This window comes from Ochotona princeps, chromosome 14 (genome assembly GCF_030435755.1).
Source record: "Ochotona princeps isolate mOchPri1 chromosome 14, mOchPri1.hap1, whole genome shotgun sequence".
NCBI classification, from domain to species: domain Eukaryota; kingdom Metazoa; phylum Chordata; class Mammalia; order Lagomorpha; family Ochotonidae; genus Ochotona; species Ochotona princeps.
In genome coordinates this window covers 43,941,056-43,954,429 of record NC_080845.1, presented here as the reverse complement: position 1 = coordinate 43,954,429, position 13,374 = coordinate 43,941,056, and the positions used below count along the sequence as shown (strand labels likewise).

The window sequence follows — 13,374 nt, the reverse complement described above, 5'->3', positions numbered from 1 at the left end:
CATGCAGGGGATGCTGAGAATGGGTTGTTTTTGTATTTGTGACCTCTGGAGCACACTGGATGTAGGAAATTCAGAAGAAGTTCCCTTCCAAGAACAGCTCTGAGAGACCCTATGATTGGGCACTACGAAAAGGATACCACTAAATTAGGATCTTATCAGTCCCAGTAAGTAAAGCAGGGTTTTTTTTTTTTCAAAGATTTATTTTTTTTTAAAGATTTTTTTTATTATTATTGGAAAGCCGGATATACATAGAGGAGGAGAGACAGAGAGGAAGATCTTCCATCCGATGTTTCACTCCCCAAGTGAGCCGAAACGGGCCGGTGCGCGCCGATCCAAAGCCGGGAACCAGGAACCTCTTCCGGGTCTCCCACGCGGGTGCAGGGTCCCAAAGCTTTGGGCTGTCCTCAACTGCTTTCCCAGGTCACAAGCAGGGAGGTGGATGGGAAGTGGAGCTAGTGGGATTAGAACCGGCGCCCATATGGGATCCCAGGGCGTTCAAGGCGAGGACTTTAGCTGCTAGGCCACGCCGCTGGGCCCGATTTATTTATTTTTATTACAAAGTCAGATATACAGAGAGGAGGAGAGACAGAGAGGAAGATCTTCCGTCCAATGATTCACTCCCCAAGTGAGCACAACGGCCGGTGCTGTGCCAATCCGAAGCCAGGAGCCAGGAACCTCTTTCAGGTCTCCCACACAGGTGCGGGTCTCAAAGCTTTGGGCCGTCCTCAACTGCTTTCCCAGGCCACAAGCAGGGAGCTGGATGGGAAGTGGAGCTGCCGGGATTAGAACCGGCGCCCATATGGGATCCCGGGGCATTCAAGGCAAGGACTTTAGCCGCTAGGCCACGCCGCCGGGCCCAATAATCTGGCTTTTTTTAACAAGCATATGTAATATGAAATTGAGACTCAAAGACTGGCAAAACACATGAGTCTTTTCGTTGCTAGAACAAATACCTGAAGCTGGATACTTTACGAAGAGGCTTACTTACTAGTTTTAGAGGCTGAAAATTTCAGTATCAGTGACCCCATCTGCTTGGCCTCTGGTGAGGGCCCTCACTATTTCTTGAGAAGTAAGCTCCATTTCTTAAAGATTCCACCAACTTCAACAACAGCTCCATGCTGCAGACCATGCTTCCGGGACTTGAGCCATTAGGAAACAAATCATAGCCCAAACCTGCCTTCAGATCCTGACTCTGCAACTGATCCATGTAACCTGAAGTGCATTATCTAACCTTCCTAGGCTTTAATTTGTTTATCAGAGAACTAGAGGCATAAAAGTGTTCATGGAAAGCTTAGATGATACATGGTGAGTACACTGTTCCTAGTAAAAGCTAACCTATATTATGATTATGGTGATCATTTTCTTTCCAACTGCAGGAGGCAGAGAAGTTAAAGGGCAGCTGTGCAATGGCTGGATGTACCCAGGTGTACCGCCTCGGCCCCTCCTGGGGGTTGCTGCATAAGAAAGCTAGCATTTGGGGATTTGAGAGTGGGAAACCTTTATCCAAGGAGTGATATTAGGTACAGAGCTCTCTGATTTGATAAATGGAAATTCCAAACATTTGGGAAGGGCTGGAAATGGTAGCAAGTCATCACTGACCCGCCAGGCTTAGACTCCAGCGGGTTTCATGGAGCAGCGCTCCTGGGGGTGTTCATAAAGACTCCACATGGGCCCTGTCATCCCTGTAGTTAGAGCCTTGGCCCTCTGCACTGAGATGTGCATTCCACACCCCCGTAAGACTCCCCTTGGAGAAAGGAAGACCTGGATGATCTATGGGCGTTTTTCATCCTTGACTACCTGAGCTCAAGCTCATGGTTACTACTCAGAATCCCTCAGAGACAGAATTAAGCCAAAGTTTTAGACATTTCAAAAGAAATCACTTGCAGATCCTATTCTGAAAGTTCTCTCAAAAAACCATCCATCTCTTCTTTAAAAATTTTTTTTCAATATTGTATTCCATATTTTACATATTATCATGAAAGAAATGCCCTCCCCTCAAAACAGAAACTAAAGCCAGAGTAGGCCCCAAAGGGTCTGTTTCCCCATCACCTGAGTAGCCACTGGATCACTTCCTTCACATAACTGGAACAGTCTGAAAGTCCTTGCTCTATTTTAGCTCCCATATTTCAGAGATGTGGAAGTTGAAGTTAGAGCAAGAATCTTCTGACCAACAATCTTTATTTTTCTAGTTGGCACCTTTCAAATGACCATGTTTCTTAAATTGTCTGACTTCTCACCACCAGCCCACCTGATTCTAGAATTTGGTACTCATGTTTACAACAAAATAAGTGATGGGGAGAATCTGGAACCCATAATTATAACCAAAATAATGAGTATTATCATCCCCCTCATCTATCTTTCTTGTGTCTATCAATACATTGCACAGAATAGTGTCATTTCAAAGTGCTAGCATGTAAAACATGAAGATATTATAATCTGTTGTTTCTTGCTGTGATTCTTCATGTTCATGTGTCACATTGCCATGACCCTAGTTCAGGCTTCCATCATCTCAAGCCTGGACTACCGCTGCCGCCTCCACCCCTGTCATCCTGACCTTCATCCATCTCCTCTGTGCTTCTGTGCACCGTTGCCAGATTCACCTTCTCCAAACACCTCTTTCATCAAGTCACTCCCCTCTTCAGTGGCTTCCCATTGCCCTGTGGACCAATTCCAAATCTCTTCTCTGAAAAGTAGAGGTCTCCAAAGTCAAGCCTCAAGCTACCTAGTAAGTTCCTGACACTTTTAACTTGGTCTTTCTGTACCATAAAACTGATTCTGTCTAAGCCTACCTTAGACATCTACAAGGAATTCTCCCACCTTTATTCTGGAAATTTCCCCACCTCCCATGCTTATCCTTATTTTAGTACACTCACCCAGACTTCACCCATTTTCAGGACTTAGGTAAGGAAATCCCCAGTGTACTGTGAATAGTCGATATATGCTAGCATTAACTTTATCATTCTGTTACCTGTTTTTATCTTTTTTTTTTACTAAATTCTTTAATTACTATAGGCTCACAAACATTTATTTTACATATTACAAAATTTAGCATAATGTCTTAAAGGTTTACTGATGGTATAGCATATATAAAAAACATGTTCTCTTTTATGGGTAAATAGTCTATCAGTAAGTTATGCCATACTTTATTCACCAATTGATGAATATTGAATTGTTTCTACTTTTAGGCTGGTATGAACATTTACATACAAATCTGTGATTGAATAGGTAAATACTTGAATAGAAATTGTAGGCTATATGGTAACTTCACAATTTTTCTTTTCAGTTTTTATCTGAATGACAGAGAGACAAATTTTCTTTCTACTAGTTTATTCCCAACATGTTCATAACAACCAGGGATGGCTCAAGATAATACCATGAGGGACTCAATCTGGGTCTCCCCCTTTGGTGGCCAGCACCCATTTACTTAAGCCATCACCAGCTATATCCCACAGTGCACATTAGCTGAAAGTGGAAACAGGATCAGGACTCAAACACATTCACTCTCATGTAGAACGCAGGTGTCTACACTGTATCGTTCTATATTCCCACCAGCAACACATGAGGGTTCAAATGCACCCACTTTCTCACCAACACTTATTATTGTCTTTTTTTTAATTTATGGTCATCCTGGAAGGTACGAAGGAGTATACTCTTGCACTTTGGGTTTATATTTTTCTAATATGTATTATATTTTAGTAATGCTGGATCCCTCCCCTCCAAAATTCATAGTAATGAGTACATGAAAATATTAGCACTCATTTTTGCAGAAAGGAGTCAGTCTTGTCATTTCTTTGTATTTAATTTTAAAGCATATTATCTCATTTGGAGCTAACATAATGGTGTAATGGGCTAATCCTCCACTTGCCATCACTGACATCCCATATGGGTGCCAATTCATGTCACAGCTACTCTGCTTCTGATCCAGCTCCCTGCTGCTGGCCTGGGAAAGCAGCAGAGGACAGCCCAAAGCCTGGGGACCCTGCACCCATATGGGAGATCTGGAGTAGGCTGCTGGCTCCCAGCTTCAGACTGGCCCAGCTTTGGCAGTTGTAGCTGTTTGGGGAATGAACCAGTGGTTGGAAGATGCCTCTCTCTGTTTCTTCTCCCCTCCCCTCACTCTGTTACTCTTTCTACAGGAAATAAATAAATTTTAAAAGTATATTATCTCATTTAATTACTAGGCTTTCAGAGTAAGTATAGGCAGTAGACTCAGAGTCATAAAATTTATGTAACTTACCAACTGGTGATACTGAGCTGTGATTTCAACACAAACTAAGATTCTAAAACCCAGGCCACATAAAAATAATCAGGTAAAATATCTACAGAAAAACTGAGAGTAGAATATGTTAGAGAAGAAAGTGACTATTAAGTGAACAAGTCACCCTATTGTCACATCACACTCCTCTTGGCGCTGATGCTTTGCCAGGTGACTTTCTTCATGTCGTGGTGCAAGTCCACACAAAAATGGCCAGCCTCTAGCTCGCTGAATTTACATGCATTCCACCTCTTTCTCCACCAGTGTTCCACCAGCTGCGGGGAAGGCACCCAGACGCGCAGTGCCATTTGCAGAAAGGTGCTGAAAACCGGGGTCTCGACCGTTATCAATTCCACTCTGTGCCCGCCTCTGCCTTTCTCTTCTTCCATCAGGCCCTGCATGCTGGCAACCTGTGCAAGTGAGTACCTCTGGGCTTAGCAGACAGGGAGATGAAACCCCACGGAGCAGCAGCCTGAGCCATGGAGCCCTGGGCAAGGTTGCAGGCTGCAGGGCCCAGCTGGAGACGGAAAGGGAACCTTAGCTCGAAGTGGCCAGGCTGAATTCTCTTCTGTGCTAGAGAAACAGTTTGCAGGGGGTAGTGCAAAGATCACTAGCTGGCATAGAAAGATCTGGAAGCCAGAGGCATTGCTACCTTTAATGAAATTTCATGTTATCCACTTTGGGGTTTTCAATTACCCTGAACAGATTTGTTCTGTTTAATATTAATCCCTGAAGTTCTAACATTTCTGGGCTCTCCTAGCTGTGCACTTTGGGGTCCTGGTGTTTTGCAGAACCCCAAAGGTAAACATTTCATGAAAGATATTCTCCCTTCTACTTATCATCTGCGTCTTTTTAATGATGCCTTTAAAAAAATGCTTTTTAACGAAAGGATCTGCCTTTCCCCTGGGCTCCCACCCCTTCTAGAACCCTGATCTCAGTTTCCAGAGACAGAAAGGCCCAGCAGGGTGAGGCGTGCTTGCCCCCGGTGAACCTCATTAGTTTTGACTGCTTGATGGTCCACAGCTGGAAGCCAGCTCCACCTGCAAGGCATAAGGCAGTAAATGATGACCTTGGGCTTTATTTGTACGCGCATGTGTACTTATGTATCTTTTCTCTTGGCCAGTCTTTCCTTCCCGGTCTCTCTGGTGGCTGCCTCTCACTCTTGCTTGTCTCTTTGCTTCCTCCCATTACCCGGCTTCCCTCTGGCTCCAGGACCTGGGCGGCCATCCCCAAAGCACAGCCCACACATCGCAGCAGCAAGGAAGGTCTACATCCAGACACGCAGGCAGAGGCGGCTGCACTTTGTGGTGGGCGGTTTCGCCTACCTGCTGCCCAAGACCACTGTGGTGCTGCGCTGCCCCACGCGCCGGTTCCGTAAGCCTCTCATCACCTGGGAAAAGGATGGCCAGCACCTCGTCAGCTCGGCACACGTCACCGTGGCGCCCTTCGGCTACTTGAAGATCCATCGACTCAAGCCCTCAGACGCCGGCATCTACACCTGTTCCGCAGGACCAGCCCGTGAACACTTTGTGATTAAGCTCATTGGGGGCAACCACAAGCTCGTGGCCCGACCCCTGAGCCTGCGCAGTGAGGAAGAAGCCATTCTGGGAAGGAAAGCCAGCCCTAAGGAGGCCCTGCAGATCCACAAACACCGGAACGGGATCTTCTCCACTAATGGGAGCAAGGCCGAGAAGCGGGGCCTGGCTGTAGACACGGGGAGCCGCTACGATGACCTTGTATCGCGGCTTCTGGAGCAGGGCGGCTGGCCCGGAGAACTCCTGGCTTCGTGGGAGGTGCAGGACTCCACCGAGAGGAATGCATCTTCGGAGGAGGACTTAAATGCAGAGCAGGCCCTGCCGCACCTGCCCTTTACCATGGTGGTGGAGCAGAAGCGCCTGGATGACATTCTCAGGAACCTCTCCCAGCACCCAGAGGAGTTACGCGATCTCTGCAGAAAGCACCTGGTAGCCCAGCTGGCCCAGGAGCTCATCCGCAGCCACGTGGAGCACCAGGATTTGCTGCTTAAGCCCTCGGAGCGGAGGATGCTGCCTCTGGCCCTCCCTCCGCACAAGCACATATCTGGCTTCAGCAGCGCCCTGCGCACTTTGTCCTCCAGTGAGGCGAGCAGTGGCCCTCGCCGGCCACAGCGCAAGCCGGCTATCCTGCGGAAGATCTCGGCCGCCCAGCAGCTCTCGGCCTCCGAGGTGGTCACCCACCTCGGGCAGACTGTGGCCCTGGCCAGCGGGACGCTGAGTGTGCTGCTGCACTGTGAGGCCGTAGGCAACCCAAGGCCTACCATCACTTGGGCCAGGAATGGAGAAGAGATCCAGTTTAGTGACAGGTAAGCAGTGCGACTCTCTGGTCTAGGAATGGGTTGGGGTGCCTAAGAGGTGGGTGCATACTGCTGAATCCTGTGGTCCTCACTGCCTTCAAAGCGTTTCCAAGGGCAGAATTTAGAGCAAAGGCCTCCAGTGTCAGGTTTTGGGGGGGCACCAATTAACTGTTAGAGCAAAAACAAGTGTTTTATTGCTCTAAACTGCACTTTCTCATCTTTGTTAGGGAGCAGCAACATTGCCTAACTACCTTCATCCCCACAGGACCCAAAAGATGAATGAGATACTCTCTGGATGGCTTTGAACTTTGGCAGCAAGGGAGCATTTGGGCCAAGGCACTGTTGTGTTACTGCTTTGTAAGAGAAACCATTGAAAAGCCTCACCACCACAGGGACACTGAGTGCATGTGTGTGGTCCCTCAGGGATGGGGAGAGAGGGCGGCCAGCACCTCCTGCTCCCAATGGGTGAGCCTGTCTTCTGTCTGGCCTGGACAAGACTCTGTGTTCCAAAAGATTTTATTCCCCGTTGGGCCTGTGATGAATTATCCCAGTCTCTTGATGACTGTTTTGATGGATCATTGTCAAGATGACAGCATGTATCACTTGTTGGTCTCCTTGGGTCACAGCCAGCCCTAATGCAAAATCAAAAGTGGTCATAGAAGTAACACAACGTGCTGTACTTTCTGCACACATTGTCTCCTGTAACCGTGGTCCTGACAACAGAAACCGGCATTCAGTAGTGACTATCTGTTAGGCAGTCTTGGAACTCCCTCGTACCTTCTTCACTCATCAACCAAGGGCCACAGGAGGTTAAAATCCATATGTTGTTTGGGAGTGAGAGAAGTCTGAGCACAGTAACCTCATAGTTTTTTTGCACGGATGGCTTCTGAGTGTTCCACAAGCCAAAAGTTCAGTGATCACAGGAGTTTGAGAAGTTCTGCGTTAAAGCTGAACAGATGTACTCACTGCTATATTTTATGTCTCCGTTTTAATATAGCACATGATTTTTTATTATAAAAGCAATAAAAAGACTGTAAATTCAAATAGTATTTGAACCTATAAAGTAAAAAGTACAAGTTTCCTCCACTCTCCAACTCTATTCCCCCAGAGACTAGCACTCCTAGTAATTTGGTCTATAGACTTTTACAATTTTCTTATGTAAAAATCATATCTACACATAGGACTTGGATTTTTGTTAATGAGATATTAGTTATACTCAAAAACTTGGCTCAGCTTTTACTGACCGTGTCCATGCCATGTTTCGTAGTAGTAGTGCATTGAGAGAGACCTGTATCACCCTTGTTAGCAATTTAGTACTGCTCCTGAATGCCTCCAACTATCCCACATCTGAATAGTATGTAATAGTTTCCACCTTTAAAAAATTCTTTATGCATTCCAATGTGTTGTGACTTTCAGAATGGACGATATAGTATGCCATATATTCATGACACTTTTTAATCACCAAACAATCTCTTAGTAACTTCAGAAACACCAGTAATTCTTAAAATAGCACTTAGGACTCATTAGTTTGGCCCTTTAATTTTCACTTTGATAGGCACTGAGTCTTACAGCAATGCCTTTAAGATGGGAGGTGTTAAATACAATGTTAGCAAAAGAGATCGGGCAAGCAGGTGCCACGCACAGTAAAGACGCTGGGCCAGGGAGAGCAGGTGGCAAGTCTTGAACCCTCCGTTATCCAGAACATTAGTTTGGGGAGGGAGAGGGAAAGGGCTGAAATCGTAACATTATGAGGGGAAGGCGATTAATAAGCCTGAGCAGTTTTAGCTACCATTGACATTTTTCTTTTAGATCTAGCCTTGAAGAAGCCTTTCAGTGTGAGCTCATTGAATGCAACTGGGGAAAATAAGACAAACCTGTTTCTGGTCTTTGCTGCAATAACTTTTCCATTTTACTTGGCTGTCTTGTAAGCAGTTTGAAGCTTAGGTTCTTCTATGTTTTGTTTGAGAACAAAATGCATCTATCTGCTGAGAGTGTGTAGGAAGCGCAGAGCTGCCACTGGGACTGCTCTGCCATGAGCTGTTGGTGACCTCTTCTGTGTTGGATTTCATTACTTGTCACTGTTATGTCCAGTAGCAGTTCAAAAAAATGCTCACTGAATTTCAAATAGAGAAGTGCTGAAATGCCCAATGTTAGAGTCCAGTTAACCTGTTTTTGCTTAAAGTCCCAAATCCACCTTTCTGAGAGTCTGTTAGATTCTGCAGCAGGATTGCAAGACTTTGCAGTTCATTAAACCATCTTCCAAATATCGTAAACCAGCCAGATAGATTGTAGTGGAAAGAGACAAAGTCAGTTATTTCTTTGGCTCTTACATATAACAAAGCTTGGTTTGAATGGTGTTAGTTTTATCAAAAAAAAATTTGTATACTACTGTGTGTCATTATACATGCAGTTCACAATTTAACATGAACTCTCATGATTCTTAGGAGTATGTATCACCCTTTGAAACAATGGTCTACAAAGTGTCCCTGAGTGTATTGTGACACACTTATTCATCATAATTCCTACTTTCTTCCTTATTCTGTGAATGTGCCTGAAGCTACTCTAACCCAGACCCAGTGAGATCATAGGGATAGAGGAAGAGAAGTCTTATCCCCTGTTGATGAAACTCCTAGTTCAGAAGCCAAACGAGTAAATGTAGTATTGTAAGTGCGAGGAGAGGGACGCATATTTAATCATTCCATAAGTATTGATTTACCTAATTCCTACCAGATATCTTGAATCACTAGGAATATGTGAAAGAAGCCCGACTCCTCTTGAGCTTTGCGTGCATTTAGAGATCTGCCCGCGGTGATCTACATCAGAGAAAGCTTCCCTGATCACCTCTGTCCCCTAACTCCATTTCATTTATAGAATTTTATATTCACCCAATACATACTTGATTGCATAATGGTAGAGACTTTCTGCACTGTGCTGAGAATAGTAACTGGCACCAAAAAGGCACTAGGAATGAATAAAGTAATGAATGCCTGGAGCAAGACAATAATCACAGAAAGGCAAGTAGGAAAAAAAAAGCAGGTGGTGATGAGGGTTGGAAAGAAAATCAAAACAGAGGTAAGTAACAGAATGACTTGGAGACCATTACAGACAGATATTCTGAAGCAATTATGTGCAAGCCAAGAACTGCTTCATGAGCAGTGTCTGGCAATGCTTCATCAGGCATAACAGATTTGCTGGAAAAGGGAAAACCAGTGTAAAAGCCCTGAAGTGAAGAACGAGTTTGGTATATTGAAGGAGCTCAAAGGACGTTAATTTGGCTGGAGTGTAGAATGCAAAATGTAGAGGTGCTGTAGGAGGAGCTTGTGGGGGTAACAGAACCCAAGAAGTTTAGGTTTCAGTCTGAGTACCATGGGAAAATTTGGGAGGGTGTCAGGAAATTGACATGATCTGAGTCCGTTTTTGTAAATTCACGTAGACTGTTTTGTGGCATGTGGGTTGGAGACAACCAGGAGTAGAAACTGAGGGCTGGTAAAGCTACTCACCGCATTAGTTCTTTCAATGCCATCACTCCTACTGGGCATTAGATAGAGAAAGGATAAGATAAGGAACCTGCTCTTCAGAAACTAGCAAGCGCTACAGTACTGCTATAAGATACTCTAACTTAGGCCTCCTGTTTGCAGTAAATCACAACTGACCAAATACTTGTCCTTAAACTTGTAAACTTTTAAAAAGTAGGAAGAAAGAGGATTCCCAAATTCAGTATATAACAATTACTAGGAACTTGTCAAAGGACTGGATTTTTTAAAATTTGATTTCGTTTAATGACATAGTTTCACAGGCTCTGGGATTCCCCCATCCCTTTCCCAAACCTTCCCCACATGGTAGATTCCTCCACCTTGTTGCAGTAGTACAGTTCAAATCCAGTCATGGTTCTTTCATTGCAAGCATGTACCATGTATAGAGTCCAGCATCTTATTGTCTGAATAAATTCAACAATTTCCTTGAGAGACCATCCCTGGTCTGAAAGTAGAGCTGGCAGAATATCATCCTGATCAATTAAAAGCCATAACATAATGAAAACATTTTACAACATTATGGAGTTAATTGACATGGTATTGAGTAACCAATATGTTAGAAAATACAAGTTCTTAACCACATCCTGTGACTACTTCATTGACATTGCAATTTTAGTTTATATACAACCGGCTACTATGGTTATAGGGTATTACTCAGCTGTCTCGTGTCTATTTTCATTTTTATATTTAGCTGTTTAGAGTATTGAAGCATAATTTTTACTGAACTTGGCAAATTTTAGGATAGTCCAATCTGGCTTATAACTCTGACTAGGCATATGATTAACAATTGAGGCACAAGACAGTTTTAGGAGGGGTGTGCAGAAATATCTTCTATACCTTAGTGAGGAGTAACTAATTTTTGTGTCCTACCCAGTAAGGTATATGTTAGTCCAAGCTGTCCGTTTCCTGTCTGGTTCTAAGCTTTCCTTATTGATCTCTGTCTAATCTAATTCTAATTTTTTGGGTGGGGAGGGGAGGCACCAGAGCGACCCTGCTGGTCATTGCAGGAGAGGGTGGGGATCCAAAGTTGGAGCTAAGTAAGGACCAGAGAAAGCTCCCCTCCCAAGTCCCGAAGGAAGTTTACTGTTCTGTTTCTGCGGACCTCTCAGGGCTCCCAGCCATTGTTCTGATGACATTAGATCCTGTGAGGAAGGATCTGGGCTTCTGCCATCTCATGTCGGAGTTCCAAAAGGGAGTGGATGACCTCAAAATTCTTGGCCTACAGTGGCAGCAAAGGACGGGATTTTACATCCTCTTCCTCCTCCACCCAGCGCTCTGCAAGAGGGATCCATGTTTTGCTCTCGTAACAACACAGGTGATTCTGAGGGATAAATTTCCAGGATCAGCTTTTTTTTTTAAGATTGATTTATTTGTTTTGGAAAGGCATATTTCCAGGACCATTTTTAGGACACACTGAGGCAGAGAAGTTGAAAGAAGGCTTAAGCCTCAGTATGGCATACTTGTTACCAGCACTGCTAAGATATCGTGTTAAGGAAGGTAAAAAAATTTTCCATACTTAAGTGACACTTGGGAATTGAGGGGCTCATTTTCCAAACACTTGCCTATCCCAAACACGCAGCAAGCCAAAGAGTCATATATGGGTTATAAGAGATTTGACATCCATGCACAGGAATGGGATTCAAAGAGCTTATGGCAGATAAAAATTACAAAAAAAAAATTTTGGCACCAAAATGAACTTAGCATTCAATCCCATTTTTCATGAACTTTTTGAGCTACTCTATTGTTTTGTGTTTCCTGCTCCTTGAGTTTGAATGAGACCATACCAAGAGCATGATGGAAGCAGAATTGAGATTACCAGACTCCAAATCTGTGGTTGATTTTTCTAGAAAAGTTCTGAATTCATTAAAGTTTAAAATGGATCAACATGACCTCCCAACTCAGCCTGAGAATAAGACAGAACTGGACTACTCAGCAAAGCCGCTGGGAGTGAGAAAGTTCTTTACCCCAAGTGCTCTGTGCCACCTGATTTGAAAACAAGAGAACTTGCATTTATTTTCTTTAGTTCTCATTAATAAATTGTTTTAGCTATAGTGACTGACTTGTTACTCAGTGTTTTATCATATTGCTGCCCTGCACAGTCCATCAGAAAAAAAAAAAATATTCTAGGCTTATTTCACGGGGACTAGTGAATTAACGTTTGAAAACATTGTTGGTAGAACCCTCAAGTAGCTAACTTCTACCCTGAAATATTGTGTGAATCAAGTGCTGTCTTCATTGCATATAATCCTTGAAGAGATTTCTCAAGCTCTATTTTTTATTTCTGCTCAGTATATTACAGAATTGACCTGTGTTTTTGCCCACTCCATATTTGAAGCGTGTATACAAATACACTTCACTTAGAAAAGCCCTCTCTTCCCTAATCCTCAAAGTCATTTATCTCTTATTCAAAAAGAAAATGGATGTTTCGGGAGATTTTTTTTATCTAATTCAACTTCTCAGCCATGTTATAAGCAGGCTAAAGTCCTTTTCTGAAGGCACATTATTTTTGCTACTTTGATTTTTCTTTTTACTTCTCTGTTCTTTCTCGTTCTCTGACCTCCATTCTGCTACTCACCTCTAAAATAGCCTGTTATACTTTGTATACATAATTCCCATTTCTTCAGTGTTCCACTTATGCTTATGCTCTCCATAGAAGCAGCACCAGACCAAATTTCTGGATGTTCCCACCTAAATGCTTCACAAATAGGTCAAATCAATATTTAGTCTCTAATCTAGACAGTTCCTGCCTTTCGATCCATGTGCCTTTTTTTTTTTTCTCTTCTCATCACCTCTATTTTGGTGTGTTCTAAGCCTCCTAATTGTATTTGCCTTCCTCAGACCTGGAGTTGGCACCTTCTAGCTAATGGCTTTAATATCTTTTAAGAGATTCTTAAGAGCAGATTTTAAAGAGTTGTTAAAGGAGCCAATGAAATGGAGCACAGAGTTATTAAATTAAGTTGTTCATGGTCTCACACCTGGTTACACAAATAGTTATTAAAAGAATCACTGTTGCATTTTAAAATGGGCTATTAAAAACAAACAAAACCTGAGAATGAACACTGGGCACTATATAGGTGGCCTGTGAAGATTAAAACATCTACTCTCTGTCTCTTTATAGACAAAATTCACTGCCTCTTGCTGTAAGCCATTCCATGTGCTAACCTGGAGCATCTTTAGTGAAAGCTGTTCATGCTGATCCCTTGGTTAAATAGCAGTGTCTTGATGATTTATCATCACTCGAGGTTAAGGTCCAA

General features: G+C 43.6%; 1 protein-coding gene across 1 annotated transcript in view; it reads left to right on the top strand.

Moving 5' to 3' along the window:
* Window positions 1-13,374, top strand: part of ADAMTSL1 (ADAMTS like 1) — a 410,929-nt gene that overhangs the window by 285,192 nt on the left and 112,363 nt on the right. Inside the window, exons 18-19 of the mRNA XM_004581085.3 lie at window positions 4,520-4,673; window positions 5,468-6,596. Of these exons, the coding sequence (XP_004581142.2) occupies window positions 4,520-4,673; window positions 5,468-6,596 (1,283 nt within the window). The remainder of the gene's footprint in view (window positions 1-4,519; window positions 4,674-5,467; window positions 6,597-13,374) is intronic.